General features: G+C 40.9%; 1 protein-coding gene across 4 annotated transcripts in view; it reads right to left on the bottom strand.

Annotated features, from left to right (window-relative positions):
- Positions 1–25,590, bottom strand: part of LOC113047939 (forkhead box protein P2) — a 95,838-nt gene that overhangs the window by 20,175 nt on the left and 50,073 nt on the right. For all 4 annotated transcript variants that reach the window (XM_026209375.1, XM_026209377.1, XM_026209376.1 and 1 more), the window contains 6 exons: positions 18,756–18,845; positions 9,665–9,802; positions 7,681–7,770; positions 5,190–5,367; positions 4,308–4,521; positions 2,724–2,828 (listed from right to left, as the gene is read on the bottom strand). In XM_026209375.1, coding sequence (XP_026065160.1) covers positions 2,724–2,828; positions 4,308–4,521; positions 5,190–5,367; positions 7,681–7,770; positions 9,665–9,802; positions 18,756–18,845 — 815 coding nt within the window. The remainder of the gene's footprint in view (positions 1–2,723; positions 2,829–4,307; positions 4,522–5,189; positions 5,368–7,680; positions 7,771–9,664; positions 9,803–18,755; positions 18,846–25,590) is intronic.

Raw genomic sequence — 25,590 nt, 5'->3', positions numbered from 1 at the left:
AAAGATATGTCACAATAATAATAAAAATAAAATGATTTTTTAAACAGCCCTGTGACCTATACAATTTGAATTGTGATACAGTCATAATTGTAAGAAGTTGAAAATGTGAAAAAGTAATTAAATTGGGAAATAAAGTCACAGTTGTAAGATCTAGTTACAATTATTATAAGAAATAAACTGTTGTAGAGTCACAACTGTGAGATACTAAGTAGCAATTGTGAGAAATTAAGTAACAATTACCTTTGTTAATAACCAGCAGAATGAAATACAACCCACAACAGTCTTTAGCGAGTGCCAACGATAGCGAGAGCTAGTTAGTGCTGGTGATTACATTAAGATTACTGCACGCCTATGAAATATTCAGGCAGTAGGTGTTTGACTATGCATTGATAAAAGCAGGGGGCTGGGGTGGGGTTAGATGCAGTCACCAATATCTCTTAATGAGCCTGTGGCGCTGGGTTTAGTTCAAACAAAGAGGTGAGAGCAGAATGAGACCGGGCTGCTCACTCGCTCTGAGCAAACATCTCTGGAGCAGCCTGTAATTTATGGGTCACTTTATAGGCATATTGATTTTTGTTTTGAGATGGGGAATGAGGGCTCAGACGGACAGGTACGCAACGGACTGAGAAGTGCATCAAAAACCACAGATAGAATGAAATCAGCTGAGTTGGTATATACTTAGGCCTTTCCAGCCAACATGGACCAATCAAATAATTTAGCTAATTCTCAAATGACTCGCAATTTCTAAAGAACTCATCACCATCAACTGGTCATGTGTTGATTAATCAAACCTGGGACTTCCTATTGGCTTTCATTAGCGCCCAGTTTAAGAAACAGCACTCTAAGTGGCAGAAGCTCGGCAGGTTGCTTCACTATTATTAAATGTTAAATAGGAGAAAAGGATGATTCATTCCCCTGCAGAAACCCTATTACAATGGGCAAGAGTTTGTTTACTGAGATACAAAAGCTATTATTGTGTCCACATGGGAAAGACACTACAGTGTTGACAGCACGTCAATCTTTATTACAGGCCAGCGGGTATGTCTGTATATTTCTCTCCCTACTCATCCTGACTATTCTCAAAGATGTGAGAGGAAATCAATAAGGGAACTAGGGCAGCAATCTGGAGCTTAAACAATAACAAAATCGCCTGCGTGGCAGAACAACATTAGAACACTATGAATTCATTATCCCCCTCTATTAGCTGCACATAACCCCCGAATAAGCTGCCCTGAATCAAACCCTCAAGACGCATGCTTTGTTGCATTAATACACACGTCTCAAGGTGTACCAGCTTGCTTGCACGCACATCTATTTGAACTTCAGATCTAATATAATGTGCCAGGCACCTCTTGGCTACCCCTCTCCAGGTGCACCGCGCATGAAAGAGTGCAGAGCTACGCTTAAATGCTGATCTTGACAACTTTCTCAGCAACACAACAAAGATTACAAAACCGTGGCTGTTTTCTTCTCTGCAAGCTACAAGCCTGTGCAGTTTGGGTGAATCCCTCCACCCCCTGCTTCCCCATCAAAGGTGCCATTTGAATCTGACACCTATTTTATGTAAACCATTTTAAGCGTGTGTACCTGGATGATACGCAGCAGTGACTGGCATCTCCGAACAACATAAAAAGCTTCTTTTTGACACCGACAATCGCTCCTCCAAGGCACGGCGCCACCCGCCATCTCTCCAGCTCAGATCATGCTGTCTTTTGTGGGAGCGTTTTCATGTAGGAGTTACAGTACGGGCGTCTCTGACTCTGGGAATGAACAAGGGTGTCTCGCCCCCATTTCGATGAAGATTTGGATGATGATTGTTGTAATGGCATCCTACCGCACAGGCTGTCAGATGCGGAGGATTTTTTCAACCTCTGATGATCATATGATCTCTGATGTATGCTGTGCCGCAATGAACGTAATAAACGAACGCCAATGGAGTAGACAGGGTTAATTAACCCTGTAGCTTGAGGTATATGCATACTTTTGGTTGCCAGTCATAACCAACTAGTTAAATGGTAACACACTCAAGGTGCTAAATTCTTGACTTGATTGTAATGGACTATTTAGATTCCATTTATAAAAGAACAGAACAATGTTACCACTCTCAAAAGCCATTTTTATGAATTGACTGGACATTTACACCCACCAAACGCACCAGATTATTATTTCACAGTTAATTACATATTTAATTAGAATATTCAAATTTTCTCCATTCTTTGATGGTGAGGCTTTTTCCTCTCCAGCCCAGTAAACATCATCTTCTTTGATGTCCCCCACTCACGTCCCGGCTACAAAGCCGACCAATTACAAATGAGCTAATTAACTAAATTGTTGATGGAGCATGAAGAGTTCATTTCACTCCGTTAGCTACGCCATGACAACACCACACGGCTACGCAGGTTGCCATTAGCTTCTGCCTCTAAACTCCAGCCCATAATCCACTCATGTAGCCGTGGAGATGCATGGTCATTTGTGTGCGCCTTTGGGAAATCTATTAGGAGATTCACAATCCATTTTGTGGATTTACAGTTAGGTGCAAGAACTGAAGTCTGAAAATGTTATAAATCGAAAAAAAAAAACAATTCGTAACTTGAGGGTAAAGTAACAACTAAGCATCAAATAAGCATTAAAAAGAGACATACAAAGGAAACAGATAAATTACTGCCAACTGAAACTTTTTAAGTGCATATAAATGCAACTATGGTGTCTCTATGGTCACTTACTTCAAAAACTGTCCGAAGTCATCACAAACACTTTCACATCCTGGCCACTTGCACACTCCGTGACCATAGAGGGACTGCGCTGCTCCGGTCTCTTCATGCAGTGAACTGAAAGAGAAATAAATGTGCATTAAAACGAGGTGAAAAACATGGTGGTGGTACCTGTCAGTATACTAGGACCAAGAGTTGGGTCAAATTTGGTGAAAACACACATCCTCTCCCTCGACATCAGGCCACCTTGAGATTATTGATCCAGAGTATTACTGAGGAGACATGGGTGTATTAAAAAACACATGGCACGGCCAAGTAAAATCACCCATCAACATTTTTTCCACAGACTTTCACCTTGTAAAGCCATTACGGAGAACTTGTGTAAATAGCAGAGAACTGGCCCCTGCACTTTAATTTTCACCAGGAGATTCATTTGCGATGGAACGGGCATTTTTAAGGGCACAACCTGTTGTGAAAAGACATTTCGGTAAGTTACGACCACCACTTCTAATGGCGCTGAGGGGCTAACGTGCGAATGTGAGGCTACGCAGACTAGCACGGCGTGTTTGTGTGCGGTACACGCTCACACACACAAACCTCACCGGCTGTTTTGCCTTGCTGTTATCGATCCAGCACATCATAGAAAGCAGCTGGCTCTGACAACACAACACACTCCCGTGATTATGAACGACCGTGGGCCCGAGAGACTCCACCAACACACGAGAAAATAGTGTAACCTATTTCTTAAAATTATTTCCGCCTCTCTCTCTGTTTTTCCCTTTCCTTCTCTGCCTCTAAAGATATCTTTCTCAAGAAAGGGCTTTCTGTAAAGACGCTACATACATAAAAACTATTACACAACACATCCTCCCCCAGTAAAGTCAATGGCTATTGCTATGTACTAACATATGGCTGCTACAGACTGAATAATACATGGAGAAATATGCGAATCTATGCCTTAAAGCAGCCATGGAGCATATAAACACACGTATAAATGTTCAGTAAATGCCACACTGGCAAAGTGTATTCTATTTACATGACAAGGACGCCAGCAAAGCAATTTCAAAAGAAAAGCAACATATTAAACACTTAATATACAGTGAGGTGAGCTGTGTGTTCCTGCCACTGAAAGTTGCACCTCAATGCGTTTGATATACCGGAAGGCGTTGTGTTCAATAACGCGCTGTCTCAAGGGAGGTTTCATCTAATTTCAACTGTTATCCAGACATTAATAAACTATTGATGTGCAAACAAACAAATACACACAGCCCTCTCCCTGCAGGAAGGAGCATTTTCCTTTTGCAAATGGGGAGAAACCCATAAACTGTTCTTTTTTTTTTTTTTTTTGCACATTAAAAGTAGTTTAAACAGCTGTTTGGTTTGTGTTTGTTAACATGTCTTTATGTTAATGTACACACAGGGACAAGGGATTCAGAGTTTGCATGCTAGTGCAACAGAGAAGACACTTTTATCTAAAGTGACTTTACTTGGCCAATCCAGCCGGATGTCAAGGACCCAATGGTGATCGGGTGAGTGGAAGAATAAACCAATGCCCTTCAGATTACCTTTAGCATGCATGTGTGTGTGTTAGAGTACCTCTCTCTCTGGTGGTTGAGGACCGGGGACTGGCCGTTGGAGATGCCATGATGAGTGATGGGCGGAGAAGCTTTTGGGTTGTTGGTGGAGGTAGTGGATGAGTTGTTGGTGGTGCTCAGGTCCAGGCCACTATGTTTCAGCCCATTGTCCTCCATGGTGTGGTTACCAGTGACGTCTTTCCAAAGTTGCTGGAGTTCAACAGGGCTCAGACCAGCTGCAAGAAAGTCACAAACAGGTTTACAGACAAAATCATTCACAAAACTCCCATTATGAGCTCCCGTCTACCCTTTTCTAACAAGGTAGGTAAACCTGTTCTGCTCTGTAGCGATACTTGAGCATCACACTTAAGCATCTGGAGGTAAACTGGTGCGAGATCGACCTGGACGCTCATCCCTTGCTTTGTTTCCGTGTTATCCAAAGGTGCAAAGCAACCAGGAATTCATCTGCACATGATTATGCATTCATAAACAACCCTTTGTGCAGAATCAAATCATCGTATAATCCCTTGGATGATAAAACGTATATTCCGCTTTTGGTAGCCCCAGCTATATTCCAATTAAGAGCCATTTTCAAACTATTGTCATCCAGCTCCATTTCGATAAACACAGTAGCACCAGGTGCTTGTTCCAGGAAAAAAGCAAATGGCAACAGCTCGTCTTCCTCAGAGCTCTGAGCTCGCACTGTGAGTCCGTAAACAACAACAACAGGCAAGGAGGGGAGGGAGGGAGAGAGAGTGAGAGAGAGAGAGTGGGGGGGGGGAGGAAAACAACAAGCACACAGACACAGGCAAGAGAGAACGAGAACTAGAAAAAAAAAAAGGGGAGTTTAAAAGAGGACGCAGCCACACACGCACACTCTCAGATAATCACGTGAGGACTTTACCTGGCGGCAGAGTCTGTCCGGGGAGGGTGGGCTGTCCCGGGCCAGGGGGCAGAGAGAGGAGGCCCTGCCTCTGCATGTTGAGCAGGTGCTGCTGCTGCTGCAGTTGCTGCATTTGCAAGAGCTGCTGCTGAAACACCAACTGCTGTGCCGCCAACTGCTGCTGCTGCTGTTGCTGTTGCTATAGTGAGAGAGAGAAAGAGTGAGTGCGCATATACATGCAAAACACTAACACGGACGAGAAAGTATGTTTGGTTACTCATGTGGCCCAAGTGAAACCTAGGCATCTTGTTCTCATCGTTTCGCCTGCATGCATTGACTGAAAACTGTGTGTGAGATGTGGGTGGGAGAGCGTGTGGAGCCCCCTCCTTCTGCCATTGATAGTTAATTGTCTTGCATTTCTAATGGTCCATTACAGCTTATTGGGCCACAGGGAGGGGGTGATGGAGGGAGGGAGGGTGAGAGAGATTTACAGCACCCACCCCCCATCCCCTCTGAGCCCTGTTTACTGCCAGTCGAGCCTCTTACATAAGCTGGCAAAGACAACAACAAAAATAACAACAACAGCAGCGGCGGCAAACCACAGCATTGTTTGATGCAGCACTTCAGTTATCAAAGCACAGCAACTATGCTTGAAATCTTTCCACTGGTAAAAATAAATCTATAAAACCAGGTAAACGATGTTCTAATCCCCCCCCACACACACACAAAACACCCATGTAAAACTCATTAAACAGTTCTTGCATAAATTCTTGCTGATTTAAACTTGATAATCATATTATAGATGACAAAAAAACTAAAAAAAATTTTTAATTGAACTGAAAATCATAGTGTTTTAATAATGTTAAATATACATATAATGTATATTAATAATGTTAAATATACATATAATGTTAAATAAACATATAAACATAATATACAAACTGTTACATGTTAAATATATAAACATTAATGTTACAAAACAATTACTAAACTAAGGGAAATATAAATAATTTGCGAGTCCAAATCACTAAATAGCAAAGAACATTTGGGCCTCATTTAGGTAAAAACAGCAGATCAAATTTGTGCATTAAATTGTTCGTAAAACCAGTATTGCACAAATATTTGTAAATATAGTTTAGACTTTTACACACAAGTGGGCCCAACATACAATTTTATGTCATACTAGTTTGTAATAAAAGTTTTACATAAATTGTCATCTATGCAAATTCATTCTGTTAGTGATTCATGAATAAGGCTCAATGTTTGTTTAATTTGGCATGCGTTTAAATGACAAGACAACATTCTTTAGTCTTAGCTGTTCGAAAATGTAAAGTGGTGTTGTAGTTGCATTTCCATGTAGTGCAGACTCAATTTATTAGCTGTTTTTAAGGAGGTCTGCCTTAAAAATGACTGAAGTTTGCTTCTGTGGACAAAGTCTCCAGAGGTCCATTAGCAAACTGAGAGCTAGTTTCTGCTGAGACCCTGTTAGCTTGAGCTCTCTCTCTCTCCTATCCTCTTTCCCTTTCCTCTTCTCCTGTCAGAATACATTACAACCTACTCAGTGACAAGAAAGCAAAGACCCCCATTACAGGAGGGAAGTTAAACTTCCAATTTTTGCTTGGAATTACCCTAGCGGTAGGACTGAACAGACTCCCAAGAAAGACCTTCAGTCAAGAACGGTGAGGAAGACCTCACTCCTTTAGTTTAGGGATGAGAGAGCAAGAAAAAGAGGCAAAACATGTGATGCACTCACTGGAAAACAGACTGCATAATGGAGTGAGCCGTGCAGATTGGCCCCGCTGTCTCGTGAGAAATAAGGAAGCAATTTCTATTCCATATTTGATGCCGAGGCCTGAAAAAAAATCTATTCGCAAATCCAAACAGAAACAAAGCCTTCGGGAGGTCAGCCCTGCTTTCTGTAGGCCCTGCATAATGGCTTGCTTAAAGAGAGACAATAGTAGAAGGTGCTAGTTGAAGAGACTGCTAGGGGCGGGGGATGTTTCCCATCCACGATACCGAGCTAATCAATTTAACTGCTTCTTCACGTTTTGTTTGGATTGCCGACCCTCTCTTTGGCGCACTTTGCTTTTTGATGCCTGCTCCTGCATGTCAGCAACCCCTTTCTGTCTCGTTCGGTCTCTGCCAGACGGATCCACGGTCTGACTGTCAGTTTGATTTATGAGCTCGTTGCGGTCAAACTTTTCTGCTCGTCGGCCCAAACCCGCTGCAGTGGTTCATTAATGAACAGACCCTGAGCGGTACGCTAAAATGGGCATTTTAACGTCAGCGTAACTCTGAAATGCCAACAAGGACGGAGTTGAGACACTTGTCTGCCTAATTTTAGCGCTTTACATCATTCAGTAGCATTCAGAAAAAGTTTCCTATGTGGTAAAGGAGCGTAGCCTCTTGTAATGACAGCACAGATTGATTTAAAAGTCGCTTGTGGTTGGCGAACGCAAGAGAAACCATCACTTTTGCCTCTAACATGTGTGTACTGGTGTTTTTATCGTACCTCTTTCGCTTGTTTTCCTGGATGCTGTTGCTGCAAAAGCTGCAGATGGAGTTGTTCCTGTTGTTTCTTATAAAACTCTTGCAGGTGTTGCTGTGGAAAGACATGGACATGCACAATTACAATGTGTGAAACGAAACAAACTATGCAAAAGTGTCTACACTTAAAACAAATGTGCTAATATCTAGGCTAGTTTATAACTGATAATAAAATAATTGTTAAAGGGTTCAAAATATTTCATAGTAGGTTACTTTGTGCTCGTTTCTTCTTCCTATCAAGTCATAAGAGCATTTGCACTAACCACTAGGAGCAAATGCAATCAGTGTAAACACTCTTAGAGCAAACATGCTAAATGCTGGGCTAAAGTTAAGCGACAAAAGAAAGTAGTTGTTTTAAATGGCTTGGAACAAATGTAGTAAACACTAGGCTACATCTGCGACAAAACAAACCCCCTGCTGTATATGGCTTGAAAATGTATCAATTACTTTGGCCTATTTCCCTTTTCCCACATAAGTGTGACTGTACCTCAAAGCAGAGCTACAACAGAAACAAACAGATTCGTAGCCGACTCTGGGCTCCTGAGGCCGCACGACATGCCTGGATGTGCTTCTGCATGTCACATCCTAAATAACATCTCTCTCCGGTCGAGACAAAGAGACCAGCACTTCCCCTCATCATGCGTCACCATATGGACTTTTATGCGACTGCACATTACCGCTGGAGGAACAATTAATCTTACTGCCTACATATTTTTCCTATCTGATGCCTTGACAGGCAGTGAAATTCTGAAATGAATGTGATGCACTCAAAGGAGAGGATTCATCATTGTGAATTAATGCATTTAGCACACTTCTCTTCTTCTCAGAGTGCTGTCCTCAGTAGCTTATCATTGCAATACAGGAGCCAAGTTCTCCTGTCTCGTTCAGCGGGAGATGTCTTCAGCACAAGACACTCATCACGTTTATACAGACCTAATTATAATCAAGGCTGAGTTAATGGAGATGTTTTTAATGAAGAGCTCACTCTAAGAGATTTTAAAATCACTTTTGAAGATATAATCTACTATTGTCAGAGACATGGTCTAGTTCACATGCTCACATGCTTCAATAAGACGTGGTGCTCATACAGACAATCATAGTTTAAGCTATGTTTCCTCTTTAAAAGATGGCCTCCCAGCCTTTCCAAGATGGGTTTTAGCTAAATTAGCTGCTTGGCTATCTGGTTTCACCAGATTTGGTCCATTTTCAGGTCCTTAAGAAAGCAATGCGCCAGCAATGCACCTGAACACAACTCTTTTTTTAGACCAGCACTCCCATGGGCGCACAAATGGGTGCAAATGCATTTGCTAATTAAACGACGTGGCACTGGACGGGAAAATGCGAACGGCACCGGACTGAAACTAGCAAACACACTTGCGCTGTGTCTTGCGTCGCATTGCGCCGGGAGTATGATAGGGCCCATAGTCACAAAAGTCCAAAAAACTAACAAACATGGCAACTCCAAATGTCTAATTGGTTATTATAGCTACTTTAGCTAACATGTTGAAAAGTTTAACAAACTTGCTCAATCGTCAAACTACTCTCCTGAAGAAAGAAAACCTAAAGGAGGAGTGAAGAATGCAGAAGAGAATCCTAATTTATGCTAAAGCGCACTATATCAGCCATTGCTGCAACAATAAAAACGCAATAAATCTTGCAATGCCAATTAGGCTTGGATACATTAATGAACCAAACACCATGTGAAATCAAGCTTGTGTTTTTCGAAAGTGTTGATGTTCAGGTACAGCTAACTCTATTTGACTTTATTGTTTCTGTGCTACATTTATCCCCAAATGACATCCCCATTGAAAACAACTACTTGCATGCCTGTCCATATTTGTTTCTCTGATCTAAGTATGTCAAGGACAGATGAGAGGATCTGTATGCTATCATTTCAAAACATGACTGCATATGGGACAGTGAGTAAGAAGGTGTTTATGTGTGTTTACCTGCTGAAGCATGACTGCTTGTTGTTGTTGTAGGAGGGCTTGGAGCTGTTGGGGGGACAGCACCTGCTGTTGAAGGATTTGCTGCATCTGTTGGGGTGTGATCACCTGTGGACTCATCATTGCCACAGACACTGGCACCTAAGAGATATAAAGATGGAGAGAATGACACATTAACCATTTCATGAAAACTCTTCAACTGTAAAATCATGCGCTTCTCGAACTTTCTGGAAATGGTGCGAGTGCAGTTTATGTAATCATTTGGCAGTGCATGTGTACTTTCTTACTCTATATATTTTCCGTCAGGAACTCCCAATGGGAAAAGCACTGCGCTTTAAATAGTGGAGGACCTTAATTAGCTGAACCCTTCAACTCCCTCAGGCAATTTCTAGTTCTACACCACACAAGGCAGGTAGAAAGACGCACATCTCCAGAGCCGACTGTGGGTCGTAAGCGGACACATGGCCTGTTGAGGAGCAGCTAAGCTAAGCAGCATGGATTCAGGCTGCTGAGGGTATGAAGCTTTGAAAAGTCTGTGAGAAACTCCTGATTGAAGCTGAGCTGCTGTGAAGTATTCTGTTTTACAGAGGTGAGGGGAATTACCAGTTACCTCTCGCTGTGCATTGAAGTTTCCAAGTTTGCACGCTTGGAAGAAAGCAGCCAGAGGCACACGTCTTCCACGAGATGTCATTTTTAAAAATTCATGTCATTTTTTAAATGATAAGAATCATTAAAATACCAGCTGTCAAACTGTGCAAGAGAACTTTTTCGGTTAAAAAAACAAAACAAAAAGAAAATATTTTTGCAGCCCAGCATTGAAATAAGGCAAGTGGAATTTCTGGAAACATGCAACATGTACATTAATTTGGCTTGATTCTTCGCTCGTGTCTAAAACTGCACAGTTAACAGAATAAAAATAATTGCCAGACAAATGCATTTTAAGAAAGACAAACCATTTTTTATCTTCTTTTTTCCTGGACGCTACAGCTGACTCTTCAGGGCATTCTTTGTACTTTATGAAGCATGCTGAATGTTGCATCGTCCAACAGAGCAGCTTCGACAGATGCGGTCTATCATCAAGGCAAAAGATCCTTCGGAGGTATGACAGGTAAACATCTCTATTTTTGTGGTGTCTGAGCTTCAGAAAAAGACGCGAGGCTCCATTAGACGTCACGAGGGATCTGAGCGACTCCTCGCGTCGGCTAATCAAGACTGCTTGATTGCTTTTCGTACGTCTGAGCTCTCAGGGCCTTGACACGTCCTTGTTTTAGTCTCCTGGCTCGGCCCAGCTCAGGTTCCCCTCTTTGATTAGCAGAGACATTTGCATGGTCACTACACATTTTTCATTTTAGAAGTCATTATGCATTAGTGCTCCTGAGCGCCGAGCTTGACTAATCCTGATGAACTGAGTAGCGAAGCTGAAGGTCACACTCCATCCCCACTCATATTCATATTCAAACAAATCCAAGCACCATTCTTCATTAGACTGCCCCCAAAACTCAACGAACACCAGCACAGAGGGAAGTGCACACACAAATACACTCTCATAAATTTCTTTCTTTGTCTGTCTCTCTTTGGGTAGAAAAGTTGTGACGAAGGAGGAGGTATCGGAAGAAAAAAAAAAACCTCAAAGGAACAAAGCAACAAAGTCACAAATTAAACAGCTGAATGTAATTATGCAAATGTATGCTTACACCTTCAATGTTATTAAACCTTAAGATACATTTGTGATGTGTAATTACCCCCAGGTTCAGCCAGAGTTCTGTGCCGGCCTAAATGACAATATAAAGACCAAAGTATGAAAATACAAGAGGAGATGTTCTCATTACGCCCATTATTTGTATATTTAAATGAGATACAGACTGAATAACGAATGATAACCTTACATACACCATGCTGCGGTGAATACAATAAACATGTACATTTCAGAACAATTCGTTAAGTTTATTTATCGACCATAGCTGACTGTGTGTAATCTGATGCTTTATTTTCACCTCAAATTTTCAAATTTGAGAAGTGAAATGAAGAGATTACATTCAGCCTTTCCATTTTTAGTAGATCGACGGATGATACACATCTTCATTTCATCTCTTTTCCAAACAAAAAAAAAAGACAACAAAGTTGAAGTTTTGGACTACTCACTTCCAAGTCGTGTATAATGCTAATTTCGGCATTTAATGCCAGCATTTTCTGCATGATGTATCAGAGCTTGAAAGATGAGAGCAGATAAGTAATTGCTCTCCTGGTTCTTATTCTTCACTGACAACCCATAAATTTAATTTTACACACATGTTCATTTACATTTTCGAGTATATGACATGATAATTGGTGGAATATAACACCTCCATTCCGCGGGATACTGCGGGGGGCAATGATTGACAAGCTGAGTGAATTGAAAGGAACAGAATCTGAATTGCTTCTCCCCGAAATGATTTCACCAAGACGGGGCATAATTAATGAGCGTTTCCCGAAGGGTCGAGCTGTAAACATTCAGACGATCTGTCTTTTCCCTCGCAGGATACCAGATGAAGAATATGACTGTGAAAGGCAATGATGCAACCCAACAAGTGCTAGAAAACTTCACAGATAATGCATTCTTCACAAATCAAAGCATCAACTTCAATCATCTGCACTTGAAGCACTTGTGCTGTGAGAAAATTTACTTACAGACCATCAACTAACATTTTCTTCTCACTCTCTTTTTAAACAACAAGCACGTCCAAATATGGCAATCCATGAAGCTTTGATTTCTATTGGAAAACTACAAATACAAGGTGATCTCCATTGACCTGCTCTTTAGCGCCACAAGGCTCAGCACCTGAGAGAGAGTAGAACAAATAGCTTTAAATTGGCCAGTGATGAGAAAACATCAGTGGTCCTCCTGAAGAATGAGCAAATCATTACAGGGCTCTCGCTATGCCAAAACGGGTCTCGCCGGTCAACTCCACTTCATAAGAACAAAAAACGCAAGACTTGACCCTTCTTGCAATACCTGAAAACACATCAAATGTTGCATTGGTGTAATTTCAACAACTAGAGGTGTAAAAAAATATTGGTACATGTGAATATTGCAATATTTTGTTTGGCGATACTGTATCGATTCTCAAATAAAAAATATAAATATTTATAAATATATTAAAAGAACGGATTGGAGCAGTATATTATTGTTTTATGTAAAAGTGCTTTGTCAATGGTAGTGCTGGATAACTGGCTCAATGACTCAAAGCCAGAGTAGGCTTGTGGAAGGGACGGGGTTGCACTGAAATTGGCTTGGAATTAATCATTTAATAATCATTGGCAAATGACTCTATATTAAATGTATATTCTGGGAAAATTACAATGGTTTCTGACCTTAGATGCATTTAAACCTTAAAATACCATATGTTGTAGAGGACTCCAACGCAATATTAGGATACTTTAAATTATCATATGACCTGCACTTTAAGGTTTGCATATGGTGAAGTTTTCTTAATGACAGCTTTGGGTGTGATGTCAATGGCAATTACTTTAGCAGAAAGGGACAGCATGTTCATTAAGTGGTAAGTCCTTTTTTAGTTGGAGAAAGAGAGAGGTAGAAAGAAAGAAACAGACTCTTATTGTTCCACCAATTATCAGTATCTCATTCTTAAGGAATGGACTTTGGAAAAGATTCTGACCTTTCTACCTTGGTAAAACTAGGATTGCTAATTTAGTCAGTAATTAATGGTTTCACAGTCAAGGGTTTATTGATGGAGTTGCTTTAGTTGGGGACCACCAATACACACGCTCATTGATTTGAGAGGCAACATAAACACATACTTGCACTAATCTAAACCTGAAACACTTTAACATACTGTACATACACACACTCGCACAGTGATCGTTTGGATTGTAAGATCAATGCGGATCGGGTTTAAGTAGATTACAGGAATGTTTACCCAAATCAATTTATTTTACAGGTGAGCAAAACAGTTTGGGAAGTGTAATGCACTTCAAATTATGATAACAGGGATACAATGGACCTTCCACATAGATTTAGATAACCACAGCTTTCTTTTTTTGTCAATGAAGGGAGGGATCAAAGGTGTACTACTGGAAGCTAAGCCTACTGTGGTTTCCAAAGGGAACTACATGAGGAATAGTTGAGATCATGCTACAAAACCATTCAAAGAAAAGATTCTGAAATGCATAATGGGGTCCAAAAGACTGCCATTGAAGAAAAAAAATATCCACCAAATGTGATCTTAAAGAGTTCTTAAGATAATAATGAAGTCTACTCAAGTCTGAAAGTTGTCTTCGTTTGTTTCCCTCAAATATGTTAGTTACCATATCTGAAGTGGCACATCGTGTGGCATTTACAGGGAAATCTGTCTTTCATGCTCACTCCACATCAGCCCCCCTCCTCTTCGCTCTCCTGAAAGCTTTGTGATGTCGCAGGTAATAGGGAGTCTGTTGGATCGCTCTCCTCGTCAAGTGACACACAGTAAATTACAAGCTTCAAGCAGCTCGCTGAATTATAGCTCATCACTTGGAAAGACTTCCCACCACTGGGCTACATGTATCAGATCTGCCAGTTAGGATCCAATTAACACTCTGGCCAGAGTAATAAGACTGCATGGGTAAGGGCTGCTGGAACTGGTTTATTACTCTCATGCATCTTCTGTCAGAAGGTACAGTTGTTGCTTCTACATCAAAGTAGTGCCATGGCACTATTTCCCCCCACTCACACCATTCCACTGGCTCTTGCCTAAGGGTTATGCTTCAACCTCCTTTGCATTGCAATGTGAGCCACTGCAAACCAAATCCCTTGTAATTTACACACACTGCCCACTAGCTCGGGTTACTGGCTGTAAAGTAGGATGTTTTCCGGGATACCAAAGGTTTTTCCTTCCTTCATGTTTTTGGAGCGAATTTGAATGGAATTTGTTGGAATTTTAATTTGTTGATCACACCTCACAGATAGCTGAAATGGGATTTTAATTGGAATGCACAGGATGTGCTTTCAAGGCAATCTAAACACAAACTTCTACCTATGAGGCCTATAAACCAACTTCAATGTTTTCTTTTTACTTTTACCAAAATGTCCAAAAAAGACTTTATCAAGCTAACATTAAAAAAATTTCTTGCCAAAACTTGCGTTTCCAATTTTCTGATTACCGCTAAATCGCCATCATCTGTTTTAACATGGAGCGGCATTTAATAGACAGAGCCGTAGATCACCGACAAGCGATATTGCGTATTCAAAGGCAATACTGAACACAATATTGCGTATCACGGAACCAGATTTACTGACTAGATGCGCATGATTATATCTTTAGATATATCGCCCAGCCCTACTTGTTACCCTCATCAACATAGCCTGTATAAATATCCCTTGTGTTTCCTATATTTGGTTAGTTGTCGGATGTACATATTCTCTTTCCTGTCTTCTTTTTATGTAAAGTCTTGCACTTAGATCCACATCTTACCTGCCACCCATTGCTCCCCGCATTACACTTGTTGAGTTAGTTTTATTAACTTCTTTGAATGACAATTTGAATTCTACTTACTTTCTACTTACATTCAAATAGTAATTCTGCATTATTTTTGTGACCTCCATTTAAATTAATTTCCAATCAACTGAAATGGAATTTAAAAGGCATTCCAAATTATCATCTGAATGGTGCACAACTCTACAGTTGGGTGAATGCTGTTAAAAATCAATGATAATATGAGGGCACGAGTTTCCTTTTATAAATTCTGCTGGCTTTGTGCACGGTTCCAGTTGGCGTTCTGAGTAGATGAATTTTAAGGAAGATGGCGCAGGAGTTTGATGCTCAGATGAGCTGTGCGTCGCTGACCTTTAAATCGGCGACACTTGGAGGATGGCTCAGTGCTCAGGAAGTGATTGGGTTGAGCTATCTGCTACTTCACTCTCATCTTGGAATGCACATGAGCAACGAGCCGCTCACAAACGTCCTTCCCAAATGCAGGAACGAGGAAGCCTCCGGAATGATGTGTCATTGTAAAAAAAAAAAAAGTTAAATTAAAGTGTGTTGGGTTTAAAATGAACAAGAAAAGGTCATATTGACCATATGTTTCTGTTGCCAACGCTTCCACTGTAGAGTGTACCGTAGTAGCATGCTAGTGAACTTAAATTGCTTTGTTTGGTTGTTTCACCTTGTTAATGCTGAGATATCGCTCTCTAAGTCCACACCGCCAAAAGGTCAGAGATCAACTCTACTTCTTTAAACATCTCCATGACACCCAGACAGCTGTATTATCACCACAACAGCCCGTTGCAACACCCACGTGCCTCAGTTTGTTCAGCATCCTCCTGTTAGCTTCTAACCGCCGTTTCGTCAGTATTCAGTATCGCTAACATGTATTATCACAGTGTTAAATGCCCATTCTGCCATCAGGATGAGACGCCTGGGTGGCACACAGAGCCAAACAAACAAACCAGCATGTAGCATATCATTGGAGAATGGCAGCAGGGCTGATTGGGAGGACAGGAGACACAATTGCCAGTTGCATCAGCTTTCTGTAATCCCCCTTCCCTTTCGTCCTCTCGCCTTTTATTTGTGCTTTAAATGTCAGTGAATAAAACACACAGGAGATATTGCCACAGAGGCACTACGACGCAAGAGGACTGTTGTGTGCCTTGGGAAATCCTTGTAAGCAGCATTGAGAAGGCACAAGGATTTACGGGAAAGAAATAGGTGTTTATTGACTTCTCCTCTGGGCTTAAGGGGTAATAATAGACCTGTCACATTACGCAAATGTGGAAAAGCGGCTTCTGAGCACGTCAAAAACGCGAGATGAAGCGCTGGATAGAATTAGTCAGCCGACAGGCTTTAGACACTAATACAAGTAATTAAAACCGAGAGCTCCAGCACTTATACGCACGTGCTGTAAATAATTTATACGCCATGATCTATGGATCACTTTCCCTGCCTTTCTTGGACAGGGAAAAGGGGCGGATACATCAGTGTCAGGGAACGAGCAAGCATTTACTTTATGTAAATAAGTCATTTTTCAAAATGCTAATTACTTGGCACATTTAAGTACATGCACATGGTCTGAACTGAGTTTTTTTAAGTGTTTAAAAGAGTAGCGACCAAAGAAAAAATATATTTAAATGAATATTCCATTGGAGGAGAATGGACCCAAACTGTAAAAGTTAGTTTCAATATAGTATGGCCACAAGACACCAACAATGTGTGTTAAACATGATTTTGATGTGAAAATCTGCTTTCTAACCTGTGTAAAATTATATCATATTTAACAACTGCTGCTATGACAATGAACCTCCATAAATCCTAAAACGACTTTAAAAATGATTTAGAGCTTTAGAATTTAGAGCGCAAATAATACACAAATAATTCAGATTTAACTGAAGATTTGCTTTTACAAAATTATCAGCATCACACTTCTGCTTTCAGAAATTGGCCCCATTCATTTCCATTGTATGTACCACACCACACAAGAAAAAAAAGTAAATATACATTTTTTTTTTAATGGTAATCAACATGTTGTTTATTGAGCTTAATTGGGTACCTGAACATAAAACATCCCCTTAAATGTTGTTTTTGGGAAAACGGATAACTAGAAAAGGTTTGTAAGCATTGATTAACTACAGCCTGAAGACAGACCTCAACAAGCCCTGATTCATATTGATTCATATGGCTAACTGGAGGCAAGGATGGCATAAGCAAATGTAAATATTCAATATTTACTATCCTCTGGTGTTATTAGAGTCAGGGGCTCAGTCATGGGCTACCAGTTATCACAGACCTTCCTCATCCAATATCACTCGGCTTCCTCATGAAGTATCACAGGACAATTTGCAGTCATGCTGTGTGCCGGGAATCCATTCTCTGAGTATACAGATGGCTGAGAAACTACAATAGATACATGAAAGTGCATCCACCTAGGCATTGCTTTACAACTAATATCTTTGCACGGAAGCTGAAAAATAATAAAATAAAAGGAAAAAAACTTTGATTTACCAAATACCCCAAGCCTTATTTGCTCAAACCAGCCTGAATATATTAAAAGCGAAAGGAACCAAATCTTTAACTTCTGCATAATTAGATACTCAAGGGTGTGACTCTTGGACAAGGTGTCGCCATTGTTAAACTCTGTGAAAATATTAACGACGAGGGTTAGTGCCAATTTTCCTTTCCTTTAATTAAATGCACAGGGTACTAATGAAGTAAACCACCACTAGCTGATAGCACTTATTAGCAGGGAGGAGGGCACGCTCTCTCTCACACTTAATTTAAACCTAAAAATACAGAGCGTGGTAGATGTCAAGCGTTTACATAATTTGAGGCGGCACGTTTGTATTGTGGGGATGTGAGAGAAATAACACATCAGCACTCAGCGGGTAAGTAAACAGGTCTGGTAATAGGCGATGCGACGTGCAATGCTGCTGTGACCTTTACCAAATCACTGACAATAGCAATGTGGCGCAGCTGGAATCAATAATGGCAAATTATCTTGGAGGGGTACAAATGACAGCTAGTTAGAATACGCAATGCTACAAGAAGCCAGGAAGAGCTGCTATTTGGTTTTTGTAGCAGTGTATTGAAAATAATTCAACTGAAAGTTTCCAAAAACTTTTTATTCTTTGTTAACAATGTTAATTACCACAAAAGAGGACTTTGCAGAATGGGACCCAATCCATCAATTTTTAAACTCATTGTTTCACTACAAAACGTTAACAATGTTAGTATAGTAAGTGCCTCACTGCAACCTTGATTTTTGCTTTTTTAAAGACAACAAGGAATGAGTCAATATTATTTTTTGTGTTAATGAACATCATGAAACAAATGCTGTCAATTGAGCCCGGAATATTCCTTTTAATATGTCAATAACTTTTCACAGCAGATATTTCAAGGTTGCCCAAAAGAGGAGGGGAGGTAATGTAGCTGCAGACAACAGAAAGGTTTCAAGTGTGAGGTATTTTGTTTGTTTCTTTTGAAGAAGGGCAGGCCTTACAGGAAGAAATTTTACTGAAAGCTCCAGAATTACATTGCCAAATCAAACAGAGTAGCTGGAACAGAGGAAATCTTTTCCAGAGCGCCATGTATTATGGATGGACTTAAGAGATTAGCAAGGAACTGCTCACCTGCAACGGACGCTGTTTGTCGTTGTTCTTTGGAGATTTCAGGCCACTGCCTGGTTGCTGTAGGAGTAATTGCCTTGCTGCTTGTAGGGCCTGCAAAGAAAAGAAAATAGAAAAAGAGAAGCAAAATTAGTGTTTTTTCCCCCATCCTTCTTCTTCCTCTTCAACTCCAGCACACTCAAATATCAAACACTGCAAAAGGTGACATCAACCCAGCAGATTCCATCCACTACACTATTCATTGTTGTTGATGAACCATGTAGCGTCTCTCAGATATACATTTTTCATGATCCACAAAGCCGTGATGAAAGATAAATACAGTTTGTCTAGCACCTCTGAAGAGCATGAAAGGGGGAAAAAAAAACATACAGAGAGTGTCAGTGGTATTGACCTGTCTAGTGTGTGCTCAGCTGAAATACCCACTTCTCTGCAAATTACTGGTCCATTTGCATATTCATAATATCAATTTTAAGTAGAGGCAGGCGACGTGAAGTGTTCCTAGAAGCTGTAATTAAAGTTGACAAAATCAACATCAGATTACCTCTGGAGTGAATTAACAAGGAGCTGAGCATTAGCCGGGCCCCTGAACACAGGGGTAATGGCGGCCCTTCTCTGCCAAATCACTCCAGATACCTACTTCTCCAATGTCATTAAATTAGTTTGCTAAGGCAAGCGTCCCTATTGCTCATACTTAGTGTTTGGGGTTTGTTTCAAATCTTTAACCCTAAACTTTAGAATGTAAATCATCCTGTTTGTGCTACATGCAGACCCATGAGACCTATTACTTATGTTTATTCAGTCTCAAACTTATGTTTTACGGCATGCTCGTGAAAACAGTTGAAAAAATTTACATAGATTCACAAATGTATGAATGAATCCCCTGGGCTCTTTTACTTGGATCACTAAGCAACCACCTAAAAATGTCCTAGCCATCCACATGACCACATCATGTCCTCGGACAACACCTCAAAATAACCATAGTTACTCTTTAGATTTGATCCAGTAAGTAACCACCTAATAACTACCCAGAAAAACTTAGCAACCACCTTAAAATACTGTAGTAATCACCCTCACCAACTTTTGCATAAGCAACCATCAGTTCCTTTTTCTGCAGAAAATGTAAACTTATTTTTTTAAAACAGTTAGGTTGAAATGATGTACCTTACAGTGTTCCTCATGTACCTACAGGAATACTGATACATGCCTTCAAAGGAAAACAACTCTTTTCAGACTTCCTGGAGTTGCATGTCGACCGTAGACAGAAGTGAACAACAACTCTGTGAACACTGCTACAGACGGCCTCAGCGCCCCGACACAAGGAGAAAGCAACACAATAAATAAAGCAATATAAACAACACAATAACTTCACAGGTGTTTCATCTGTCATGGAAGAGGAGAGCGACGGTCGAAGGGTGCGAAGAAAAAAAAAAAAACTCCTTCAGATAAAGAGTGACACTTCTTCCAGCAGAATCAAGGGCTTGTTTTATTTCCTGGTGCTTGCCAGTATCCATGACAACAGCTGCCTTGACAGAATGTGCATATGGCACTGCTCTGCCAGCTGGTGAGAACAATGTTTGAACTAGTACACTGAGATGCTGAGCAAACAGGGGGAGGGAAGGAGAGAGAGAGAGTGAGGTGAGGAAGAAAGAAAGAGAGAGAGAGAGAGAGAGAGAGAGAGAGAGAGAGAGAGATGGGGGAAAAGTTGCCATGTCTTAACCCGCTGGGAAGGCAGCCATCCCCCTGATCAATTATGAAGAGACAGGGTGAGGAGCTGCCACTGTCTGTCTGGCTATGCGGTGAGGAGCCAGGCTCTCCGAGCTCCTGGTAAACAAACACAACACAGTGGCGCTGGGTCCTAACAGCTTCGATCTGTCTCCTCTGATGCACACACACATAGCCGTTGTCTGATACTTCAGGGAACACCAGGATGTGGACGAGGGCTGGACTACTTCAAATCAGTTCCCTGTCCTGTCCTGTCTCTGAACGAACCCAACAGACAACAATCGGATCTTGCACTTTGAATGGGGCATACTTGTCTAATGGGATATGTTTGGGGAAAAAAAAAAAAACATGGTTTTATGTTGAGCAAACTAATCTAGTAGTATACCAAGTTGGCGGAGGATGTTTTTGAAATCACCCTCCCCCCATCTAAACAATGCATTTATCGATTAGTTATGGTCCTCGTGGTACTTTCGGATGCATAAGTGACTTATAAGTACCCTCACCAAGTCATAATCGGCAGGACCAAGTGGATGAGATTGTAAATTGCAGGAGATTTCACGCCCATCCAAGCGGTGATTGTGACTGTGACTTTAGGGTCGGCTAATGGCTTTAGCACAACAATTAACAGGAGGAAATGTTTATCTGCACCCTGATCGATACAGAATTGTTGTCCTCTGATGAATAAAAGGACAAAGTCAAAGAAGTCATTCAATACATGGTAGAGGTCAGGAGAGTGCCGCTTCCCACAGCACACAAGACGGAGCAGCTTAATGGCTTTTCCAATATGAACGTGAACACTGGGAAGGTGGGGGAATGTAATCAGCTCAACTTTGCATATTATAGGGTTAGTTCTCCCAAAAATTTCAATTTTGGGATTATTTACTCCCTCAGCCTCATTCCAAACCCATGTGACATTCTGTTTTCATTGAAACAAAATTTTGAAGACTTCTAGGCCACTTTTTCAATATAAAAAAGGTGAACGGAAACTGGTAAGCTGCAAAGTGACAATAAAAGTCCCAGAATTGGACAATTCGGATTTCAATGAATAATTTAGACCAATTTTGTGAACAGATTCAATAAATCTGATTAAACCGTTTATGAATCCACTGAAATTTCAGTTCGTTCTTTACATAAAAATGACTTCAGAAGACCAAAAAGCACCATAAATGCATTAAAGTATTCCAAACGACTCTCTCTCTCTCGATATATATTTTTTATGCAAAAAACAGACTGAAAAGAAAAGCCAATTCATAAACAAATAAATCGGATTCATTGAATCGGTTCACAAAACCAGTCTATACCATTAATTGAATTGTACGGACTTGTTTCTTGAATTCAGTGATCCAAACACAAGGATAAACAGTCCTTAATATGGCATTTGTTTTGCATCTGACTGATTAAAAAAGAAAAAAGCACACAGGGATACTATAATGATTGTTTTTTTGCCATTCTGAAGCCTCAGTCCTCATTCATTTTCATTTCATGGAAGAGTGAAAAGAAAAATTCTCCTTTTGTATTCTATGAATGAAAAAGTCCTAAAGGACTGGAATAACAGAGGGAGGGTGAGTAAATGATGACTGAACTTTCATTTTTTGGCTGAACTACTCCTTTAAAGTTTCCAGCAAAACTGTTCATCTGTCCTTGTCCTGTAATGCACAAAAACATTCCTTATTAGTGACAACACTGCATTATACAGCTGATATTCGTCCTTGTGCGAAAATACCCAGAATGCAACACAAAGGCATATTAGGTGCTTTCCAGATTCAACAAAAGCAAAGCAACCACCGAAGTTTTGCTGGACGACTGGAAGCTGCTTGCTTTGCTTTTCTTAGTCCTATAAGTTTTGATGCTGTGCAAAAGAAACACAGGCTGCCATCCATTAATGCACACATTGTATAAACAGCACAATGCATCACATTCCTCAGAGCTAGGAGCTCAAGGAGAACCCGGCTGGAGTGTAAATAACAAGGCACTCAGGATCATATTTGATGTTGATATCTATCTCTAAGGACTGGGAGGGGGAGAAAAAAAAGAACAGAAAGAAACAAACTTCCACATTCAGTACAACGAAGCGCACACGGAAGACAAGCACACAAACACATGATTCCAAGGGCTTCACAATCCTTATGATAATACGATTCTGCCCAAATGGATCTACTGTAATTGGTTTCAGATAGCAAGGTCGAGGGGGAAAGGCAATACCGCTCACTATTATACGAGACGGAGGGAAGAAACGTGCATATTTTCACAGGCGTTCCTCGGCTACGCTAATAGAGAGAAAAAGAGAAAGGTGAAAGAAACGTATGTTAACTCTCTCACCCCTTTCACCAGGCGGTCTGTGTTTACACTTAACACAGAGGTAATGAGGAATACATTGCAATGTTCCCAGTGCTAAAACAGGCATGAAAAGTATTAGCAGACATATGCAGCTTGACGCATCATTACAAATGTATCCTCGTTCCTCAGGATCAGCACTTGAACTGAGCTTTTAGAGTCTGTGACCAAATGTATTATGAGACAAACAAATATTACAGTAAAAAAACTAGCTAGGGGAAGCAGGTTTGTTTGAGAATGGAAACATAGTGGATTAATCTGGATTGTTGAGAATGTTGGTTCACAACAAGGGTGGGGTGTTTTTGCAAATGTCTTTAATTCAATCTAATGTTTTTTTTTTTGGAGACACAAGACATATCCAGACAACTCTATATTAGAATGCTACACGTGTTTTGTTGAAAGTTTTGTGCTTCAGAAGATCTATGGCTTGCAGTCGCAGAGGGCACGTCAACTCTTGGCTTATGGAAAACATGCACAACAAGACAGAGATGGAGTGAGCGAGCGAGAGAGCACAACCCTTATCCAGCCGACAGGAGTCAGCTGCCACGAAAAACAAAGGACAAACAGTTTAAGCTGATCAAACAAACAGAGCTGATTGGACGGTGGTCTGTGCGGCCTGTGCAAAGATAGTGCCCCATTCTCGACAGCAAAATATTGACACCATATCTGTTATGTAAGTGTGTTTAGGACATAGGGGTCTGATGAGGGGCCAGGCCACTCATGAATAGAAAGCGTCGCTCCAGGCACTGTTTTCATAAACAAGACGTGCGTTGAGGACATAACAGCCCTGCAGCGGCCCTACATTGGGCGCCAGATGCATGTCAGTATGAATGACAGCTAAACACGTTAAAGGTCCATTTGGACACACAACGCAGTAGGTCAGTCTGTGGACAATGTCCCAACCTCTGTTGTGAGGAGGCTGACTGACACAAGGGCGGAACAGACCGCCTTTTATCAAAGGTCATCCATAGCTGTGATCTGTGTTAGCGTTCCAGTCAACAGTGAACCAAGGCTTATCGGGGAGTCTGGGCGGCCTTGCTGAGCTCCAAAGACTGAGGCTGCGTTTGCCTTTATGGAAACAAACAAAGTTCAATTTAGCAACCTGGAAACGTTAAAATTTGAACTGAATTTAGTTTTTTAATGCGAACGCTCTGAAAAACATCAAGATCAGTTACTTTTAATAATAATAATAACCTAAATTTATAATATTGTAAATTATTTTCGATTATGAAAATGTATAATAATACATTTGAGCTCTCACATATAGTCAGAATAGCATAATCATAACAGCCCGTGAATATTCGACTGTGAGATTGGTAGTCGAATCAGGCTCCTCGAATCGTTGACTATTTGGGGTCACCCCTAAAACACACAATCTGAATCTACTTTTAAAGCCAGACTTATTAATAACTTGCCACTTTAATTTTGAAATTTTTCTTGGATCTACTCTAACTTTCTTCTTTCTTTTCTGGTTTTAGCTAAAGGAAAACCCTGTCTATCCACCATGTGTATATGTAACAAATAAAAGGCTTTGACTTGTGAGGTCTGAGTTTAGTTCTTTAAAAAGGACTCAAGTGGGAAAACAGCCCAAAACACACAATGTCCAGTAAGGAAGAGACATGTGCTCACAGCATCCATTCTAGAAGCCGACACAAATAAAAAATGAGGAGAGGACAGCGAATGAGACTGAGAAAAAGAGAGAGATCTCAGTTATTGTGGATATAGACAGTTTTTCCTAAGCCTAACGCCATACTTCTCAGACAAGAGAAAAGGATGTGGGGAATAATGAGTGTTTTTATGTATGACTCAATAAATCAGCGGTGTGTGCAGCTCGTGGGTCGGTCCGTGGAGACACTCTTCAGCTGCAGGGCCAAGCACGAGCTAACCGGCAGAACAATGGGCTTCTGTGAGCTGCGCTCTCTCTTTTTCTCCTTTCATTCCTTCTCCAGCTTTTTCCTCTCAATCTCTCGTACACAGTTCCCGTCTTTCCTTGCTCTGCGGCTCACATCTCCATTCCCCGCTCGCTTCTTGTTTATTGATTTTCTAGATTAAGGATCCCATGGAGAGGGATTATAACACACAACCAAAAAATTATTTTGGGGTGTGCTTATTTGCCTTCCCCTTGCATCTATTTGGCCTGTGTCTGTATTATGCTTCCCCAGCCCAGTCTCAGGTGCTAATAATGAAGGACAAATAGAATCATGTGTGTAAACTTCCCCTTCTGATGAAAATTTATATTAACTTTCTGCCACTGTAAACACAGAGGCATAGCTCAGCCCTCCCTGGTGAATTCGAGATGAATTCACTCATTTCTACCCCAGAAAGCTGGGCATTAACGTGAGGGAAAAAGAGAAAACAGAGATCTGCTTCATTGTGTAACCACACACTTATTTTTTCAAGTGCAAGGAGACAAAACATGAGTCTGTCTTGCCCGTCAGGATGAGGGTGTATGCACAGACAACAGCGATTTGTGCTTTTTCTTGTGTGTGTGTGTGTGTGTGTGTGTGTGTGTGTGTGCATGGCCCTCATTGGGGAAACAGTGCCAGCAATAACAGGCCAAACAGAGTTGGCTTCCACCGTTCACTGCAACCACAAACATTCATACACTTCCCACCTCCTGCAGACACCGTTATGGATGGTTCTCGCATATCTGTGCATACTTTTGCACTGGACCACGTATAATAGTTTACAGTTTCGCCAGCAACCTGTGGAGGGAATTAGAAGGCAGCGGCCCCATACTGAAAACAACATCTGTATCCCATAGAAATACAGAAACGTACTG

This window comes from Carassius auratus, chromosome 29, assembly GCF_003368295.1.
Source record: "Carassius auratus strain Wakin chromosome 29, ASM336829v1, whole genome shotgun sequence".
NCBI classification, from domain to species: domain Eukaryota; kingdom Metazoa; phylum Chordata; class Actinopteri; order Cypriniformes; family Cyprinidae; genus Carassius; species Carassius auratus.
This window is presented reverse-complemented; position numbering and strand designations above follow the sequence as displayed.